At 42.3% G+C, this 19,876-nt stretch overlaps 1 protein-coding gene across 2 annotated transcripts; it reads left to right on the top strand.

Annotated features, from left to right (window-relative positions):
• The first annotated feature begins 94 nt into the window (after window positions 1–94).
• creld2 (cysteine-rich with EGF-like domains 2) lies at window positions 95–6,248 on the top strand. 2 transcript variants are annotated; one of them, XM_021563368.2, is made up of 11 exons: window positions 95–512; window positions 937–1,019; window positions 1,231–1,341; window positions 1,572–1,663; window positions 1,752–1,928; window positions 2,090–2,188; window positions 2,299–2,382; window positions 2,556–2,651; window positions 5,292–5,432; window positions 5,660–5,731; window positions 5,936–6,248. In XM_021563368.2, exons 1-11 carry the CDS (start codon window positions 381–383, stop codon window positions 5,992–5,994), a joined length of 1,146 nt encoding a protein of 381 aa, XP_021419043.2. In that variant the 5' UTR covers window positions 95–380; the 3' UTR covers window positions 5,995–6,248. The 2 variants fall into 2 exon arrangements, with proteins under 2 accessions (XP_021419043.2, XP_021419044.2); XM_021563369.2 differs by lacking the exon at window positions 5,660–5,731.
• Window positions 6,249–19,876: the final 13,628 nt, after the last annotated feature.

The following is a 19,876-nucleotide window of genomic DNA, read 5'->3' as shown; positions in this document are numbered from 1 at the left end:
AGAATATGGAAATATTAATTTATTTTTCCACGTGGGAAGAATGAAGACCGGTGTCCCGCGCGTGGCAGAATGTCATTGGTACTTACAGTGATTGACGGGCAAAATGGCAAATCACGACAAGCCACACTCGTACCAAGAGCCTGTCCGGAAAAAAGTAGCTATTTTTTTTCTACCTGCATGTACATAATACTTTCGAATGCTTTGCATAGATAACGCTAGCTAACTTCCAATGAATTGTTTTATATGTGACTGGACGCTGTGCTGCATGTTTTTAGGGATAGGAAGTTTGCTGGCAAGTGGCTAAGGTATAACGTTAGCTATGATGTGAAACTTCGAGTCATTCAACTGCTATCCATCTAACGTTACTGTAGTTAGCCAGAATGCTATCGTTCCGTCAATTATTGTGGCTATTTTTTTACCTAGCTTTTATTTTACTATCACAATGCACCCATGCAAAAGACTTAAAAAGCTCATGTCATACCTGCAAACAGATAGCTGATAACTTCATTAAGGTAAGTTTGAAATGTTGTTCTGTGCATAATTTGCCTTGGCTAGCTTGGCAGTACTATCAATTGGTCTGATTCAAACCACAATCAGTTGATGTGCTTTTATTTACCAGTGGGCAACCAATGATGGTGTATTGTGCTTGAAATGCGTTAATGTAACTAAGCCCTCCTGTTCTGACCTTGATGTAGGCTATGTAATATGACTGAACATCATAACACCAGTATACTAGTGAGTCAACTAACGTTAGTCAATTAACATTAGACCAGTTTATAATGTGGGAGTCAGACCAAATAACTAGCTAACATATGTGTGCTCTTTACACCCAGATTACCAGACACAGTGCTGTAGTACATTTTCACCATTGATGAAATGACTGCCATAATATTTGTGGTTAGCTAGTCTTCATCCTCACACTACTTGTACCAACAGGGATTGGACCAAACAAAAAAGCAGAACTTTGGTGGAGGAAACACCGCTTGGGAGGAGAGGGCACTTTCCAAATATGAGACGAGGTAAGATTCCTATACACCACTCATCACACAAACGATTCCTCCTAATGCTGGACTGTTGCTGTGCTTATCACACATCTGTTTGCTCTGATCAGTGATTGCTAAACCTATTTGTCATGCTGACCAAGACCACGTATTCTCTGTTGACCCAGTGGCACAATAGAAGCTGATTTCTCTGTCTCCTCTTCCCTTTCCCTCCTCCCCCTCTCCTCAGTGAGATCCGCCTAGTTGAGATTCTGGAGAATCTGTGTGAGAGCAGCAGCTTTGACTGTAACCACATGGTAGAGGAGCATGAGGACCACTTTGAGACCTGGTGGTTCAAGAGGTGAGTACTTGACCTGAGTGATCAGCTAAAACACGAGGGCAGCACATGTCCCATGAGCGCAAAACCCCTTACTTACTTACTTAGGCGTTTTACTTCTCCTGGAGCATAGGCCATTGACATCAGATTTCATGACTCCTTATCACACTATATTTGTCCTTGTAGAATATCTGAACTTCCAGGCTACAAGTCAATGGTGTATTGTGATTTGACATCTCGCTCTTCCAATCCAGGCAAAATAAGCATCCTGATCTGTATAAGTGGTTCTGCATTGATACCATCAATGTGTGCTGTTTGAATGGAACATTTGGCCCAGATTGCAATGGTAAATACGTACTCCTCCAACACCACATTTATTTGACTAATACCAACCAGCCATGGGTGAATGAGAATCATCTGTTTCCTTCTGACAGCCTGTGTGGGGGGTTCCGAGAGGCCTTGCCATGGCAACGGTGTGTGTGACGGTGATGGAACACGAGGGGGTAATGGCAGGTGCAACTGTGACCATGGTTACAAGGGGGAGTTCTGTCTGGATTGCATCGACGGATACTTCAATGAAATTAGGAACGACACGTTTTCACTATGCACAGGTAATTGGTTTATTATGTTTGCATGTTATTTTTTAACAATGGTTTACACAAATCCATTCCTTTCAGATCTAAGCAATGTGCCTAGGGGACAGGCTAGGGGTGTATTTGGAGCAGTGCATGCATCTCAGACCACCTTTCCCACTCAATCCCATACACTACAGAGTGCCACTCCTCCTGCAAGACCTGCACTGGTCTAACCAATGAGGACTGTGAGAAGTGCAAGACTGGCTGGGGGGAGGATGACGAGGGGGCCTGTCTTGGTGAGAGAGACATTTTTATACTTTTCTGTGGCATAAGTACTTTCCCTGTTATGAATTTGACATCAAGATCAAATTCACTTTTCCTGTTGCTTCTCATTGTGTGACACTAGATGTGAACGAGTGCTTGAACGACCCTCCTCTCTGCAAAGAGGATCAGTACTGTCTGAACACAGATGGCTCCTTCTCCTGTAAAGGTACTGTAAAGCTGGTTTACTACTTAGTGAGAGGACCATATTTACTATATTGTTGGATGCATACAGCTATTGTATTAGGGACTGAAAATATAAATATGTATACTGACTAAGCTATTTGTAATAAACTTTAAACAAGTATTAACATTTGAACTCTGTGTTCTCCTCTCTGGTAGGCTGTGACAAGGTGTGTTCAGGCTGTACTGAGGCAGGGCCTGATAAGTGCCAGAGCTGTGCTCCTGGGTACCAGGACACAGAGGGCACCTGCACAGGTAGGGAGTCATGGTTAACTGCGTTCGTGAAGTGTGTCTGAAAGTGGGCTTTGCAAAACAAGTGGGAGGATCAACACGAAGTGTATCGAAAAAGTAACCGCTTGCTTGCTGCTTCTTTGTAGCATTTTAGCTAAGCCTAACCCCTTTCCTAACCTAAACCTCATTCTCCTAAAGTGCCACGTTACTTTTCCTGACATACCTAACCGGCTTTGCTAAAATGCTACAAGGAAGCAGTCACGCGAAAGTCTTGAGACCAATCTCACCGCTTTTTTTCACGCAATGCCCACTATGTCACATTCCACATATGCAGTTACCCACACTTGGAGCTAGGACATCTCACCTTACATTATGGCCCTGAAGTATCTTCCTTTCCTCTCTCCCTCCCTTCATCACTTCTTTGTAATTTTATTCATTATTTCATCCTTTCTTCCTTCTTTCCCTCCTTGATGTTGCCACCTTCAGTTGTCCAGCCTGTGTACCCTGTTGGCCAGTAACAGAGAGGCAATAGTCTTGGACATAGAGTAACTCGTCCACAATGGAGGTTTGTCCATAGTCTGGACACTACCTTAAAGGCAGGACGATACAGTACATTACCACTCGCAATGCTTTCCCTACATTTCTCTACATGCTAAATCTAGATCCATGTTTTAACTGTCAGATACTTTGCTTAAATATACTTTTTATGCTTTAAAGATGCACTATGCTGAAATTGCTCCGCCATTTCTTGGTTGCTGAAATTCTATTTGTTTGCCTAATTTCAGTTTGTGACATGTCAGGCAAGTATAGTGTAGAGAATCATTGTACCATCTAAACTGCTGTGAAATATCTTTTCCATAACCAAAAATATTGTATTTTCAGCTGTTTGAAGCTGGTGTACAAAACCGAAAGTAAAATACTTAAAAACAGGAAGCATAGAAATAAGACCCATGGAACAGATCTACCGCTTCATAGACTTGCTTCCAATGAGAGTGACAGATCTGTAACTCACATTTCTATGTGAATTTGGTCGGGTCACCCAAAAAGTAACATATTGCATCTTTTAATGAAATGGGAATGACATGGATGTTGTTGAATGCTTATTGACATGCTCATAACTCCTTGGCAGTCTGTGACATTTAAGATGAGGGAGGACGATTGTTTGTTTTATGAGCATGGCCTTATTTCTATTACAGCATATTGGATGACTGTCATTGGTATTTTATTCACCCAGCCCAATGTAACATCGCTAGGTTTAGGCTACTACATAATACTCAAATTTAGCAAACAAGACTTTCTTTTAGACAACTTCAGGTATATGTATCCCCATTCCGTTCGCTTCCGTTTTAAATGTTTTTCAACAGAATTGCCGGAATTAATATTTTCATAACACTTAGCACATAGCACTTTCATAGCAGCCACATACGAACAGCATGATAGTTTTGTGCTTTGTATCGCATCTACGTACTCTCCTCCTCACTTTTTCACTTGTGGACTTCAGTGCAAAACACATCAGCTGTTAGTGACCAGGCGGAAGAAACTTTCCAAGCAGCACCTTCATATCATAACTGCTACACACAGCCTACATTGTCACCATATTAGCGAACATCATTTCCAAAACATTAGTAAATCTGCTACAATCATGCAGTTCAGCAGTTGCACCGGCGGGTCCTGGTGGCATTAAATTACTAAAACTTAAAGCTTACCTTGACTTGGAAGAGTTCCAGTGTTGGATAGCCATAGCTAGCTAATTAACCTAGCATCCCTCTGTTTCAGTGTAAGCTATACTAGCTAGCTGCATTCGCCAGCAAAGTGAAAATGAAAGAAATACAACTATATATAGCTAGCTCTTGTTTCTCCTTAATTTTTCAAGAAATTAATTTGTTCAAAACTGTTCTTCTATTGTCTTTCTATCTTTGAGTCAACTACTCACCACTTTTTATGCACTGCAGTGCTAGCTAGCTGTAGCGTATGCTTTCAGTACTAGATTCATTCTCTGATCCTTTGATTGGATGGACATGTCAGTTCATGCTGCAAGAGCTCCGATAGGTTGGAGGACGTCCTCTGGAAGTTGCCTTAATTACTGTGCAAGTCTTTGGAATTGGTTGAGAACCATGAGCCTCCTAAGTTTTGTATTGAAGTCCGTGTACTCAGAGGTGGACGGAAACCAGCTGACCTCCGGCTACACCATCGTGCTACCCTACAGAGTGCTGTTGGGGCTACTGTAGACCTTTATTTCAAAACAGTCTGTTTTAATCAATTATTTGGTGACGTGATTATATTTTGTATAGTTTTATGTAAAAAGGATAACTTGTTTTAATGTTTCACTTTTTTATGAAATTCACTGAGGATGTTGCTGTTTGTTACTATACAAATACTTTTCCAACTGCTGATGTAAAAGGGCTTTATAAAACCTCTGTCTGAACCTCATCTCCAAAACAAATGTTTCTGGAAATTGAAAAAAAATGACCATATTTTCCCATTGCCGAACATACAATTATAAAACTTCAGGAGCTATTTTGAATACATTCTTGGTTATAGAGTCATGAAATTAGTACACTGAGGGAATGTAATTATTTTAATAAATGTAACAACATTTTAAAAATCATTGTCAGAAAGTCATTAGACAGTGCTGAAAACCAATTTGATGGTTGATCTGTTTAGATGTGAACGAGTGTGAGCAGCCTGACGCTGTGTGTACTGCGGGAAACCAGGAGTGTGTGAACAACAAAGGAAGCTACATCTGTATCTGTGCCAGCGGGTACGAGGAACAGGAGGGAGTCTGCGTCACAATACCTGAGCCAGGTAATCAATAATAACAGTCTTGACTAGTTGATTTATGAATTTAAAATGCATTTTATACATGACAACACACTTTAATTGAGTGTCGTTAGTTATCTTGTGTTATTGTTTCATGTAACTGCATTCTGCATAATAAGTCATGTTGACCACAACCATGAATTAAATCCAAATCAGGTTAAGGTCACTGTAGTTACTACTACAGTAACAGTATACTCTCTGAAATACTGCAGGTGCAGTTGTATCAGATGACTCTTGGTTCTCTTGGTTGACACTGTATTTGACATCAGTGCATGATCAAGCAAGTATGTGTTTGACGTTTTTCTCAAATTCTATGTCCACAATGAGGTCATTCCTTTTGCAGCGTACGCTATACATAAAGACAAAATAAACACCACAAGGAAAGGATATTGTGTTGCCTTGTACAGTATATGAGTTGAGGGGTGTGGGACTTCCAGCGTTGGTCAGTTATTTTCAAGTGCTTGTGGTTTTGTCTTTGTTACCTTCAGAGGAGAATGAGGAGGCGGCTGACACAGTGAAACGTCCAGAAGAGCACGTGGACCTTTGACCTCAGGAAAATAACCAATTGGAACAAACCAGGAAGAGCATTTGGAGTAAATGTATTAGGTCGTTGTGACCTGTGAGACTACACCCCTATAGCTCACAGCATCAAAATATCCTGAGGCCACTACTTTTAAATAACTACATGGCAGTTATTGAACACTTGACATGCATACTGCACTCTTCAGACTTTTATACCTGTGGATTATGGATGGACAGCCAACAGAATGGCTGACAAAATAAAGGTTCAACCCCCAAGTACTCTGGTTCTTGTTTTTTTTATTCATGCAGGATTTTAACGTAATTCAAATAAAGTTTTTGAGAACAGAAATGATGGTGCATAGGTCAGATTATGGATCTTTCTGGATTAGCAGTGCCTAAAACATCCTCTTGGGGGCAGTCAATGCAATTCAAATACTGTTGTAGTTTTCAAAATTGAACTCAGAGTGGCACCCTAACCACATAGAATAAATCTCAAATCAGCTGTTAGTTGGATGAATCGGCAGAATGAAACGTACTGTTTTGTTTGAGATTAAATGGATCAAATGTGGTATTATTTTAGGGTTAGGCAATTGAAAAGATTGACGACCATGTCTTGTGGCTGAACTAGTGAAATGTGTATGTTTTAGTATGAACCTGATCCTAAATCAACTGTTGTCTGCTCCTGATCAAAGGCTGCATATCATATCCAACTAACCTGCTTCTCACCCTCCTAAGGAATGACAAATTGTTATGACTGTTTTTGCAGCCTTAGAGCTGGATGAGGAGCCAGTTGAAACCTGTCCTGGCTGGTGCTTTCCACAAAAAAAGACCCCCCCCCCCCCCCCCCCCCCATTCACACACTGTTATTGCCCACATTTCCTCTCTGTGGTACTTTTCCAGTGTTTCATCTGCTCAAAACCACAATGTGCCAAAAGTGAGATGAGATTTTAGTTCACAAGAAACCTCAATGATATTCCCCATCTGTATGCATAATGGTTTTGGTTTTTGCACCCAGATGCAAGATGTTATGTCAGCATTGTAAAATTAGATGGGCCAAGATCTCCCTACATATGCTATATAAATGTAATTCAGGATTGTATAGATAAGTGGTGTATAGATGATGCCCTAATATTGCTCGGAAATACAAGGAAAGCTCCACTTGCAACACTCCACCGACTCAACAGTGTATTGCAGTCAGTGAGGAAAGTATGCATTCGTGTCACAACAGGTTGCTGTGGATACTTAGTGATGCCATGAGTATAGTCCTTCAACTTTGCTCTTCCAGCATTTCTCTCTCTGTCTCTCTCTCAAGATCGGAAACAGAAACAACAATACTGTGAAGATTGACATGGATGTCTTTGCAGCTGACTTTCCCAGAACAAGGCACTTCAAAAGGAACTAGTACACTCCATTCAGATGTTTTTATTAGCCTGCAATCTAACCCTTTTGTGGAGTAAATCCCTGCCTGAACTGTCAAATAGCCTCAGAAGTCCACAAGTGTGTGTGTGTTGGTTGAAGAGCTGCTAGGCTCTCTTCCACCTCTCTGTTGTGGTTGTGTGCTGCCAGTAAAGGCCAGCTGTGGTTCACATGGTCTGGTTCTACTCAGGGTGACCACAAGGACAGGGAGTACAGACTGACTTCCCAAGGTATGATGAAATTGGGAGAATGAGATGGAGATGCTGAAAATGTTTATTTTCATTCAGAAATGCATTCATGAGTTCAAGTAAGACAGGTGTCATCCATTGATACCTTTACATGCATCTGGTGTTATCACCCCTTATTAAATTCTCTGAGACTGTAGGCTGACCAACTGGTTGGGCATGATGATGACTCTGGTTGTGGAGTTTTGGATGGGGCAGACCTTAATGTCACTCACTCTGAACTCACTTCTCTGAGGGCAGTGTGTCCATCGATGTAGTGTCAATGATGGGCCATGGAAGTGCAATGCAGGATACTCGTTTCCCCCCTTTTCTCTCTCTTTGGCATCAAACCCTGTGCCCTGTCCTTCCCACTCCTCTCACCCCTCCTCCAGCTGTGGTTTGGGGTTCGGATCGCTGCAGAGAAGTGAAGCAGTTGCTCCATGTGCTTTCGCTCAGGCTACTGCCTGTGATGTGGCTTGCTTCTTTCCTCTGCACTCTTCTGATGTGGTCAGGTCTGCTTTTTCTACACACAGCTGGAAACCGCCGTCCATCAAGACAGCCCGGACAAATTTAAAGCCCTGCAGACACAGTTGGATAATGGATACAGTCAGAAGCCTTGGATGTGTCTAAGTCAGTGTCCCAAATTGTACCCTATGCCCTATATAGTGCACTACTGCCCTATTGGCCCTGGTTAAAAGTAATGCACTACATAGGAAATAGGGTGCCTTTGGGACGGACCCTGAGTCTTAGTAGAGGAGAAACCAGCTGGGGCCTGTTTTGTGGCCTGAGGCAGAGTAGAGGAGCTGCTTGCTGGGAAATTGTATTGTGTTATCTGAATTCATGTCCTTACCTCTGTAACATGGCTGACCCCTAGTGTTGAGATACAAGGAGCTCTGTGTTATGATTTTAATGCTGCTGATATACACCCATGAGCAGCTGAGCACAGCCTGCAGTGGACTACCAACCCTTCTGCCTTTCCATCGTGACCCCATTATGAGTCACTCACCCTCCCTTCTAGTTAAATTAAGGTGATAACTATGATTAATATCCATAATCTTTTCACTTATTCACAGCTGCTTACTTTGGTCATTAGTAGTGCACTATATGATGTATTACTCTGATGAAAAGTATTGCGCTATGCAGGGAATAGAAAGTGATTTGAAACTTGTGCTCTGCTCCTAGGAGTGAGTCTGAACGTAACCAGTGCTGTCTGCTGCAGTCTGATGCAGATGTGAGCCCAGACCTGAGTCAGAGGCAGACAGCAGCATTTTTTCTCAGGAGACTGGAGGGAGTGGCGTTGGCACACACACTTCTGCTGCGCATCGCTACTGAGAGACTCTGTGGACAGACTGGTCAGATGGATTGATGTTGCCCCTCTCTCTGATCTCAGAGCGTGTGTGTTTGTGTGTGTGTGTGTACACACACCCTTACATGTTTGCGTGTGTGTCACCTCTGATCTCTAACACACACACACATCAGGAATTAAAGGACTTTGACTTTGATCTCTCAGGAAGGCTTTGTCTGGTTTCCACCTCTAGACGAGAGCTGCACGCCAGCCTCAGTTCAGTGCAGTCAGTCAACATCGACTGCATTGGTTGGTCGAAGTGTTGGTGTGGTGTCTGGGCCATGTTTCTGATGATGGGAGATGTAAACAAACATGGAGGAGCAGGAACAAGGAAGCTGTGTGAGATGAGATGATGTGTCCAGTCAATGAGGCACTAGGAGAGAATAGGAGGATGTTTGATTAGCTTTTTGGTGGCCTTGAGTATCTTTCAGACATTTATTTGTACAAAATGTTTTAAGTATTTTCTCGAGACTGGCCATCAGTCTGTTTTAGCCATTTTGGCAAAATTTCACCTCTACTTTATGGAATGGTGTGTCGGATGCACAGTCCTTCTATATAAAAGCACTTGTAATGTTTAGTCAGCATAACATCAAGCCATCAAATCATAACATTGAGTCATCAGCGTTATCATGTTATGATCTAAATTATGCCATGACAACATTCTTTAATCATACCGTGTTAGGCCTTTTTATTTTAGACATTTTTTATTACATCACTTCGTAATATTGAGACTGTAAAAGAAGGGAAATTAGTCTTGACTTTTGTGTAAAGCCTGTTTGTAATAACCACAACCACCACATCACAGAAAGCCACTGCCACAACAGTTTCAAAGCAGGTACCAGTTCTTATGCTGCTTATTACAGGCTTTATAGTGATCCAGATCTTGTGTATGTGTCCCAAATGGCATCCTATTCCCTATATAGTGCATTAATTGAGGCTCTGGTGGGTGCACTACAATAGGGAATATGGTGCCTTTTGGGACTTAGCCTTTTGCTTCTGCGTTATCCCTTCTCTTTCATTTCCTGACCAGTATCAATATCATCTGGTTCGGTTTTATCTCCACGGTGACCCCGAGTGAGATTGAGAATAAGAGGGTTTAGCGGAGTAATTCACACACAATCGTCATTCTGACCAACTTGATGTACTACTGGATGTTAGGTAACAGGAAGCTGCTTACTTGGGTCATTAGTAGTGCACTACTTGGGGCTCTGGTCACATACCGTTGGACTGTTTACATCTTTTTAAAGAAGATGAAATGGAAATCCCCAAATTAGATTTCAAAGGACTGTGTTTATGACAACTCACTGTCATGTAAATCCTGTGAAAATAGTATGTAGGTTTGTATTGTGTTGCTGTTCGTCACATAGTACAGTGGAAAGCCACTCCACCATGTCATGTGTGCCTTACCTCTCCCTTCAGAAGAGAGTTCAAGAGTTCAAGTTACTTTTCATACTGCTGTGTCACCATGCATGTTTGTGTATTGTCATTGCAAATTAATCGACAGCTGTAATGAAAGTGATGTACGAAATAATCACATTTTATGAGCATGTACTGTACACGTGTTTATGCGCATGTGTGTACTAGAGTGTGGTTGGGTGGGTTATAGGGGGGCAGAGAGAGAGAAAGACAGTGATGACTCTGCAGTCCCATTCCTGCCCGGGTAGAGAGGGAGGCAGGGAACAGTGCTGGATCAGCTAGCTGCCTTCTAACAGGTCAGCAATTTGGGGCATATATCAGCAGCTCTTTTGGGCACACTTGTTTAAAACATGTCATCCTATTGCTAATCTGAGTATCATCCTTATGCTCTCTCTCTCTCTCTCTCTCCAAGGCTATTTGATCCTAACCTTGTGCCCAGGCTAATTACTCTCGACAGCGAGATACAGTATCCGGCTGGTGGATGGGACTAATTTGACACGGGCATTGATCCTGTTCAAGTGCCTATTCTCCACTAGGTGGAAAAGTTGTTTACACAAACATACTGTAACCCAGTGAGTTAAACGTCAGCGTCACTAATATAATCTGGGCACATTAACAATTTAAAACCAGCCGTAGACCGCAGTGGTCTTAAAGGGGCAATCTGCAGTCATTACATAATTTGTATTCATTTCTAAATGAATGATACATACCAGTGGAGGCTGCTGAGGGGAGGACCACTCATAATAATGGCTGGAATGAAGTTAATGGTGGTATCAAACACGTCTTTGTTATTGTTTCAACTGCTGATTGCCGCTTTAAGGACCGTTTCCTAGTCAGACTAGTTTTTTTTATGTTGGGATTTTTGCCTCAGGATAATAACTCAGGATAATAACCAAAACCATTAGAGAGAAAAAAATGCTAAACTGACCAGTGTCTAGGATCGAATGGGAGATGTGTGTCACCAACACCCCTTCATTTTCTCCCTGCTGAGCTCCCATTCAGACACCTGTATCAGTCCATATCTTTGCCCCCAGGGCCAACATTCTTTCCCCCTCCCCACATCTCTCCTCCTGTCCTTCTCTCCCCTCCTTCGCTCTCCTCTTACCCTCTTACCCTCTCCTCTCCTCCCTGTTCCCTCCTAATTTAATTTCCCCCTATCCTCCTCTCCCCTTTGCTCTTCTTTTATGCCTATATTTCCCCCTCTTCCCCTCTCACCTTCTTGTTTCCCCTTCTCCTCCTTTCATCCTCATCTCCTCGACCTGAGTAGGACGGTTCTGTGCCTGGCCTGTGTATCGTGTCCAGCCAGTAGTAAAGTGGTAGAAGAGGAGGAGGTGGGCCCTGTGAGTCTACAATCCTCAGAGGAGAGACAGGACAAGACTTACCTACCGCTGCTATCTGTGTACACAGGCCTAATTCGTCGGAGAAGAACAAGCCATCCAGCCGCTTCCCCCTCTATCCCTCCCCCTCTCCCCTCCCTCCAGTCCGGTCAACAAGTGCTTTTCCTTTCCACATGCCTACTCCATTCCCTCTTCTCCTTTGTGTGGTTACATGTTATTGCCTAAACTCTAAACCCTTCTCACTGGTCCGTTTGACAACTTGGAAAAGGGCTCAGCGATTGGTCGACGGTGAATGGAAATAGCTAAGATGTTGAACATATTGGGGAGACAGCGTGAGTGTTTTCACAACATCCTCTTGCCTTTTCCTGCACTCTGACCTCAGCATGCATCATGGTGGTCATAATACTTTTACTACCTCTAATCGTCTGTAGAGAAATGCCTGAATGGAATGTCTGTGTGGCCAATAAGCAGTCAGCTTGATCATAGATATGTATATCATTGTTTATGGCATTTGTGCTTGTTTGCTTGGCCAAGATTTGGTTTGTTTCTGGCTCTGCATTGATTCAACAATGAGTGTGTCATTGCAGCCGGTGCTGGTGGAACACTATGGCTCTCTGTCTGTGTGTTACTGAATGTGGAACTGAATGGTGCTTTCTTTTACTTCCCACTCTCTCCATCCGGCTCTTGCCCACACGCACACACACACACACACACGCGCACACACTTGCATCCAAGCCAAAAGGAACCCACACACACACACACACACACACACACACACACACACACACACACACACACACACACACACACACACACACACACACACACACACACCACACACACCCACACACACACACACACACACACACAGGAGCCCAGATGGATGCATTCGGAATCAGAATGGACATTATGTAACAAAGCAGCACTAACATTTCAGGCCAATTTTCAAAGTTAGAGTAAAACTTGGTGGCAAAGCATGGATGAGAACACTTTCTTATGCAAATTGCATGGCGACAGAAAAGTATCTTTCAAAATTAATTTTGTGAGAGAGGAAGTTAGTCAAAGACCCGGCTTTCTGCCCCTTTCCCACCTACCCCTGCCTGCCCTTTCTGCCTCCCCTCTCTGCCTCCCCTGTAGCTCACACTGCTCGCAGAATGTGACCATATACGTAGTTAGTGGGGGGAGATGGTAGAGAGAGGGAGAGAAAAGAGAGTGTTCTTGTGCATGTGTGTGTGCCTATATGCGTCATTCCTCCCTGCACCTGTGTGTGTGCTGCGTTCACGCCTGCCGCTTGTTATCAAATCAAACTTTATTTGCCACATGGTTCAAAAACAACAAAGTGTAGACTTTACCGTGACATGCTCACTTACAAGCCCTTAACCAACAGTGCAGTTCAAGAAGAACAAAACATTTACCAAGTAGGCTAAAATAAAAAGTAATAATAAAAAGTAACACAATAAGAATAACAAGGCACCGGTACCGAGTCAGTGTGCAGGGGTACAGGCTGGTTGAGGTAGTCTGTATATGTAAGTGGGGGTGAAGTGACTATTCATAGGTAACAACAATGAAATGCAACCCAGGTCCACTGAAAGAGTTCCTAACTAGAACCAGATATAGTGGCTCCCACCACACACAGCTATGCCCCCAGCTCTCCCTGCTCTGTGTCCCAAATTGCACCCTGTTCCCTGTTGTGCAGTACTTTTGACAAAAGCCCTGTGCAAAAGTAGTGCACTATATAGGGAATAAGGGACCATTTGGGATATAACCCTGCTATCCCCAGTGCCTAACAACAGGCTCTCTGTAGTGTCTGGCGTCAACCTTGCTCTCTTGCACCAGGCCCGAGTTTCCAAACCCAGAGCCCCAGACCCGTTCCCTGGGCTGTTCCCCTGGCCTGCCTGGCCTGAACACACAGAGCCAAGTGAGAGAGCCAGTGTACGAGCTGAGGTTAAACCTCCCAAACCTAAAATACTACATTTTCTCTTTCACTCGGTCACAGACACTCTTACACACATACAGTACACAAATATAAATAAAGAGATATATGCCTGGTGGAGACATGGAGTAGACCTGATGACCTTGACCAGAGAGAACTGAGCGGCTCTCCCACAAAAACACACACACATCTGCTTGCAGCCAGGGGGCAGTGGCGACCCGCTCTGCCCCACCTGTTTTGAACCCCACCTGTTAAGCAAAAAAATTATAATAATATATATATATTTATTTATTTTTGGGCGGTTGTTGCCTGTTTTGCATGTTATTTTGGCATTAATACGTGTGTCACATATCAGTTTGCAAACAATGTAAAAAATATACAATAATGAAGCCGGATTCAAACATGGTTTCTTTTTTGCTTTCTTGAGAAAAGACAGCTCCAAAATGCAGGTGTTTCAGCCTAGCTCAGTGTCTTCTGTGGTGGTGGGGGTAGCCTAGTGGTTAGAGCGTAGGACTAGTAACTGAAAGGTTGCAAGTTCAAATCCCCAAGCTGACAAGGGGGTTGTTCTACCCCTGAACAAGGCAGTTAACTCACTGTTCCTGGGCTGTCATTGAAAATAAGAATTTGTTCTTAACTGACTTGCCAAGTTAAATAAAGGTAAAAAAGAACTGGGAAATTGCAGACTTCAGTGAGTTCAAGACATCTGGGACTTAAAAAAAAAAAAAGAAGCTCTGACTGGGAAAATCCATTTTGAACAGTCATCCAACTCGGAATTCCAAGTCGGGAACTTCCTAGAGCTCTGACCTGATGATTCAACCTTGTTTTTTTCAAGTTCACAGTTGTCTTGAAAGCACCATAAATCCAGAGAATGACGGACTTTAATGCCAAAGTTTGATGACAAAATCTGCCCACAAGATGGACTGTCTGTTTTCAATGTAGCAGGAAACATACTCAGGGGTTGGCGGGTGAACCAAAGGTGAACAGCATGGTTTTCAGTGAAACAGAAAGACTGTAGTGTACCTATTGAAGGTAGGTTAGTAAGGTATGGCACTGTATGGTATGAAAGAGAAGGCTTACCCGCTCATGTCCCTGTGTTGTGGTATTGTAAAGTGTGATAATGCAGCTGCCGTGTTGCAGGAAATGTAGCCCTGGCCCAGTATAATGGCAGAGCTGCTGATGATGTTGCTGATGCTCATAGGTTCTTTCACAGTTCACAGAACATGCTCTGACCAATGACAAAGGCCTACTGGTGTTGACCAATGACAAAGACCCTCTGCGGGTCCTGGCCTGAGTCCAATTGATAAAACAAACAAATGAACAAAAAACACCATTCACAACTGTGAATGTAAATGTCCATTCTTAGCATTCCTGTCGAAGTGGAGTCAGGACAGGGCCAGCTCTGTGTGTGACACCCTGGGTGACAGTAGACGACCTGAATGACCTCTTTACACCAGGCCTCTTTATATTGTCCTTGTAAAAAAAGGACTGTGTCTCTATTCACAACCAGCTCTCACCAAATATCACCTCTTATTATCAGGGACTAGAGATTTTCCTGACCAGAAAAAGCTCTGGGTTATTAGGTACTATAATCCTATATATCATTCTGTCATGGGCCTTACAGTATATTTTATCTTTGACTGCAGACAGCAGGTGAGGTAAAACAAGGTTACACAGAGGGAATAATCCTTTGGTGCCCTGATTGACACCGAGTCTATGATAGACCATGAACTTCTTCACCACAGGGCACCAAGTCGGATCGCCGTCCTCCCCTCACCCCACTCTACACCCGGTCAGCTGGCAGGTATAACAACAACAATAAAACAGTCACACAAAAATATAGAGGCACAACATCTGAGGGGTATACCACAAAGCAGAATGGATGAGTTAGCCATCTGACTTACCTAAATATTCAGAAATGTTTTTATTTTTTTATTTTTTAGAAATGATAGCTTGAAATGAGCATTGTAATTGACTCAACGACCAAAAACACATTGCTTTCTTAATGTTCCTGAATGTTTTTGGTTGTTTATCAAAGTTAGCTGGCTAACTCGTTGATTATGCTTAGTACGGATCTTAACTTGATCACTCTTTTTTTTGCTGAGAATTTACCTGCCGCATAGGAAATTCAAATGAGTCCCTGAAAATGAGCAGTTCTCTTTCTATCGAGTCATTGGGATCATTGCTTGTTCTCATCAAAATAATTTTCACTCTCGCTCGCTCAAATGCTAGGCCTAGGTCCTAATACGCAAAAATTAAAATGCACAAAAATGTATCTGAAATGCAGCCATACACATGACCAACAGTCATTTTTTTTAGCCACTAGGTTACAGCAGAAAAGTGTCAAGTGTATCCTAAGGTAAGAATTCAGTTAAATCGTGGTCTAGTGGTTAGGGTCAGTGGCCTACCAGGTTGGCATGGGTTGAATACCAGTATATGTCCTACTGGCACTAATAATTAAAAACCCCAATTGAGCTGATTTATTTACACATTTAAAATATGGACAGTCCAGGGATATTTTACCCCTGATCTTGATAAGAAATGACTGTACCAGACACTTTTGGATAAAATAAATAGGAAACAAATAAAATAATAACAATAGGCTACACCAGGGATCATCAACTAGATTCAGCCACTGGCCGATTTCTTTCTTGAGTCGATGGTCGGGTGGCTGGAACATAATTACAAATAATTTGTAGACTGCAAGTGACTGAAAGAAGCCGAAACATATATATTTGACTAAAACATAACAAACCTTCCTTACATTTGCATACGATCACGTGTCTCTCTATTATGCGTGGGAATACTTCGGAACAGATTTCCAAATTTAAAATCACTCGGAACTGATTTCCTGCTGTTTCTGACCCCCCCAAAAGTTGTTTTTTTAAACAGGGAGCTCAGAACATTGGGGACAAATAAAACCAACCATGGGCCATGGCTACACCAACATTAGTTAACATTTATACAAAGTGTTGGGTAAATTTCTACAGTAGATTTATCGTGGAAGATGAAGGAATATTGTACAGAGTGCTTGTCAAATAGAAATCACCCTTAGTCTGTTCAAAACGCACCAAGTTGTTCCAATTACAATACCAAGCAGAGGGCAAATATATCTTGAAAGACTTTGGTTGTAAGCAGGACTAACATTAAGGTAAACATTGGTTTTATCCTTGATATGGAAATGTGGACCGCAGGCTCTGGAGGGAGGGTGTGACACCATTACGGAGCCTCCAGAAGCCAAATAAAGCTCTGTACCGCATCGCTGTGCGCCTCAGAAATTTTGTAACAATGTGGAGGGCTCCATATAGCTCCATTTATGATTGGTTGACTGTAGGTGGGGGCAGTAAGTCCTGTATAAACACAAACTCATTTCTTTGACAACTTCTTTCACAACAGTTCTGCTCCTCGAAGAGCATGACGTATGAATGCTCTGACTTTTGCACAAGCCGCATCACAGTAAATGCTGTACTGCCAATGCAGATTCCAGAATGACCATGAATCGGCTTTAACACCAACATCATATTTTAGGGAGCGGTAATGAGGTGACCAATAATGGTTGCAATTGAGATCACCTGTGTGGGTGAATTTAGCTCTATTGATGGTTTAACGAGACATCAGCTGGTGATAATCTAGTGCCATTGGCCCCTTTATTTGATTATATTCTAATAGACTATCCATTAGCCTATCCATTGTGACATAATGGAAAGTGTAAAAATTAATAATAGGCTACTGTTTGTGCTTCCCTGGCTGAGATTATGAGCTGATTTGGGACATCAGTTGATTGACAGATGCAGGCCTACTGTAGAACAATAAACTTTCCTCCAGAGTGGATGCTTGCCCATGTTTTAAAGTTAGGGTATGTATAATTTGTCAATATATACTTAACAAAAATATAAACGCAACATGCAACAATGAACAGTTTTACTGAGTTACAGTTCATATAACTTCTTTGGGATAGGGGGCAGCATTTTCACTTTTGGATGAAAAGCGTGCCAAGAGTAAACTGCCTCCTACTCAGGCCTAAAAGCTAGAATATGCATATTATTATTAGTATTGGATAGAAAACACTCTGAAGTTTCTAAAACTGTTTGAATGATGCCTGTGAGTATAACATAACTCATATGGCAAGCAAAAACCTGAGAAAAAATCCAAACATGAAGTGGGAAATCTGATGTTTGTAGTTTTTGAACTCAGCCCCTATCAAATACACAGTGTGATATTGGTTATGTTGCACTCCCTAAGGCTTCCACTAGATGTCAACCGCCTTTAGAACGTTGTTTGAGGCTTCTACTATGAAGGGGGGCTGAATGAGAGGGGAATGAGTCAGAGTTCTGCCAGCAGTCACGCGCTGGTCACGCGCATTTCACATGAGAGGTAGCTCTCGTTCCATTGCTTTTCTACAGACAATGGAATTCTCCGGTTGGAACATTATTGAACATTTATGATAAAAACATCCTAAAGATTGATTCTATGCATAGTTTGATATGTTTCTACGACCAGTAATATAACTTTTGGGAATTTTCGTCTGACCTTTCCGTTGGACTTGCACGCGCGTTTCGATTTGTTTACCAAACGCCCTAACAAAAGGAGGTGTATGGACATAAATTATGAACTTTATCGAACAAATGAAACATTTATTTTGGAACTGGGATTCCTGGGAGTGAATTCTGATGAAGATCATCAAAGGTAAGTGAATATTTATAATGCTATTTCTGACTAATGTTGACTGTGCAACATGGTGGATATTTCTTTTGGCTGTTTTGGGCTCTGAGCTCCGTACTCAGATTATGCTTTTTCCGTAAAATGTTTTTGAAATCTGACACAGCAGTTGCATTAAGGAGAAATTGATCTAAAGTTCCATGTATAACAATTGTATTTTCATCAACATTTATGATGAGTATTTCTGTGAATTGATGTGGCTCTCTGCAAAATCACTGCATGTTTTGGAACTACTGAACCTAACACGTCAATGTAAAATGAGATTTTTGGATATAAATATGCACTTTATTGAACAAAACATACATGTATTGTGTAACATGAAGTCCTATGAGTGTCATCTGATGAAGATCATCAAAGGTTAGTGATTCATTTTATCTCTATATGTGCTTTTTGTGACTCCTCTCTTTGGCTGGAAAAATGGCCGGGTTTTTCTGTGACTTAGTGGTGACCTAACATAATTGTTTGTGGAGCTTTCGCTGTAAAGCATTTTTGAAATCAGAACCGGTGGCTGGATTAACGAGAATTTTATCTTTAAAATGGTGCCTAATACTTGTATGTTTGAGAGATTTGATTTATGAGATTTCTGTTGATTTGTATTTGGCACCCTGCAATTTCAGTGGCTGTTGGCAAGGTTCCCAGACAGGATAAGGAAATAAGAAATCAATTTAAATAAATAAATTAGGCCCAAATCTATGGATTTCACATGAATGGGCAGTGGTACGGCCTTGGTTTGGCCTGGGAGGACATAGGCCCAACCACTTGGGAACCAGGTTTATCCAGTGGGGAGCCAGGCCCAGCCAATCAGAATTCGTTTTTCCCCACAAAAGAGCTTTATTGCAGACAGAAATAATCCTACATTTTTTCAGCTGTCTGGGTGGCTGGTCTCAGATGATCCCGCAAGTGAAGAAGCCGGATGTGGAGGTCCTGGGCTGGCGTGGTTACACGTGGTCTGCGGTTGTGAGGTCGGTTGGACATACTGCCAAATTGTTTCTATTTTTAATTTGACCTTTATTTAACTAGGCAAATCAGTTAAGAACAAATTCTTATTTACAATGACGGCCTACTCCGCCAAACCCAGACGACGCTGGGCCAGTTGTGCGATAAATTAAGATTCTATTCTCTGGCAACAGTGCTGGTGGACATTCCTGCAGTCAGCATGTCAATTGCACGCTCCCTCCAAACTTGAGGCATTTGTGACAAAACTGCACGTTTAAGAGTGGCCTTTTATTGTCCCCATCACAAGGTGCACCTGTGTAATGATCATGCTGTTTAATCAGATGGATTATTTTAGCAAAGGAGAAATGCTCACTAACTGTCATGTACTGTCATGTTGTGTCTTGTTTCTGTCCTTTCCCTTCACCCTGTCTCCCTCTGCTGGTCGTTGTTAGGTTACCTTTTCTCCCCCTCTTTCCCCCAGCTGTGCCTTGTCTCCTCCTAACTACCTCGTCACCCCTTTTCCCACCTGTTCCCTTTTTTCCCTCTGATTAGTCCTCTATATCTCTCTCTGTTTCTGCTCCTGT

This window comes from Oncorhynchus mykiss, chromosome 15 (assembly GCF_013265735.2).
Source record: "Oncorhynchus mykiss isolate Arlee chromosome 15, USDA_OmykA_1.1, whole genome shotgun sequence".
In the NCBI taxonomy this organism is placed as follows: domain Eukaryota; kingdom Metazoa; phylum Chordata; class Actinopteri; order Salmoniformes; family Salmonidae; genus Oncorhynchus; species Oncorhynchus mykiss.
This window is presented reverse-complemented; position numbering and strand designations above follow the sequence as displayed.

Bases quoted from the DNA above. Each gene is read 5' to 3' on its own strand.
- creld2 (XM_021563368.2), top strand. From the start codon at position 381: ATGCTATCGTTCCGTCAATTATTGTGGCTATTTTTTTACCTAGCTTTT. The intron at 1,020-1,230 runs GTAAGATTCCTA...CCCTCTCCTCAG, and splicing joins CTTTCCAAATATGAGACGAG to TGAGATCCGCCTAGTTGAGA. The intron at 1,664-1,751 runs GTAAATACGTAC...TCCTTCTGACAG, and splicing joins ATTTGGCCCAGATTGCAATG to CCTGTGTGGGGGGTTCCGAG.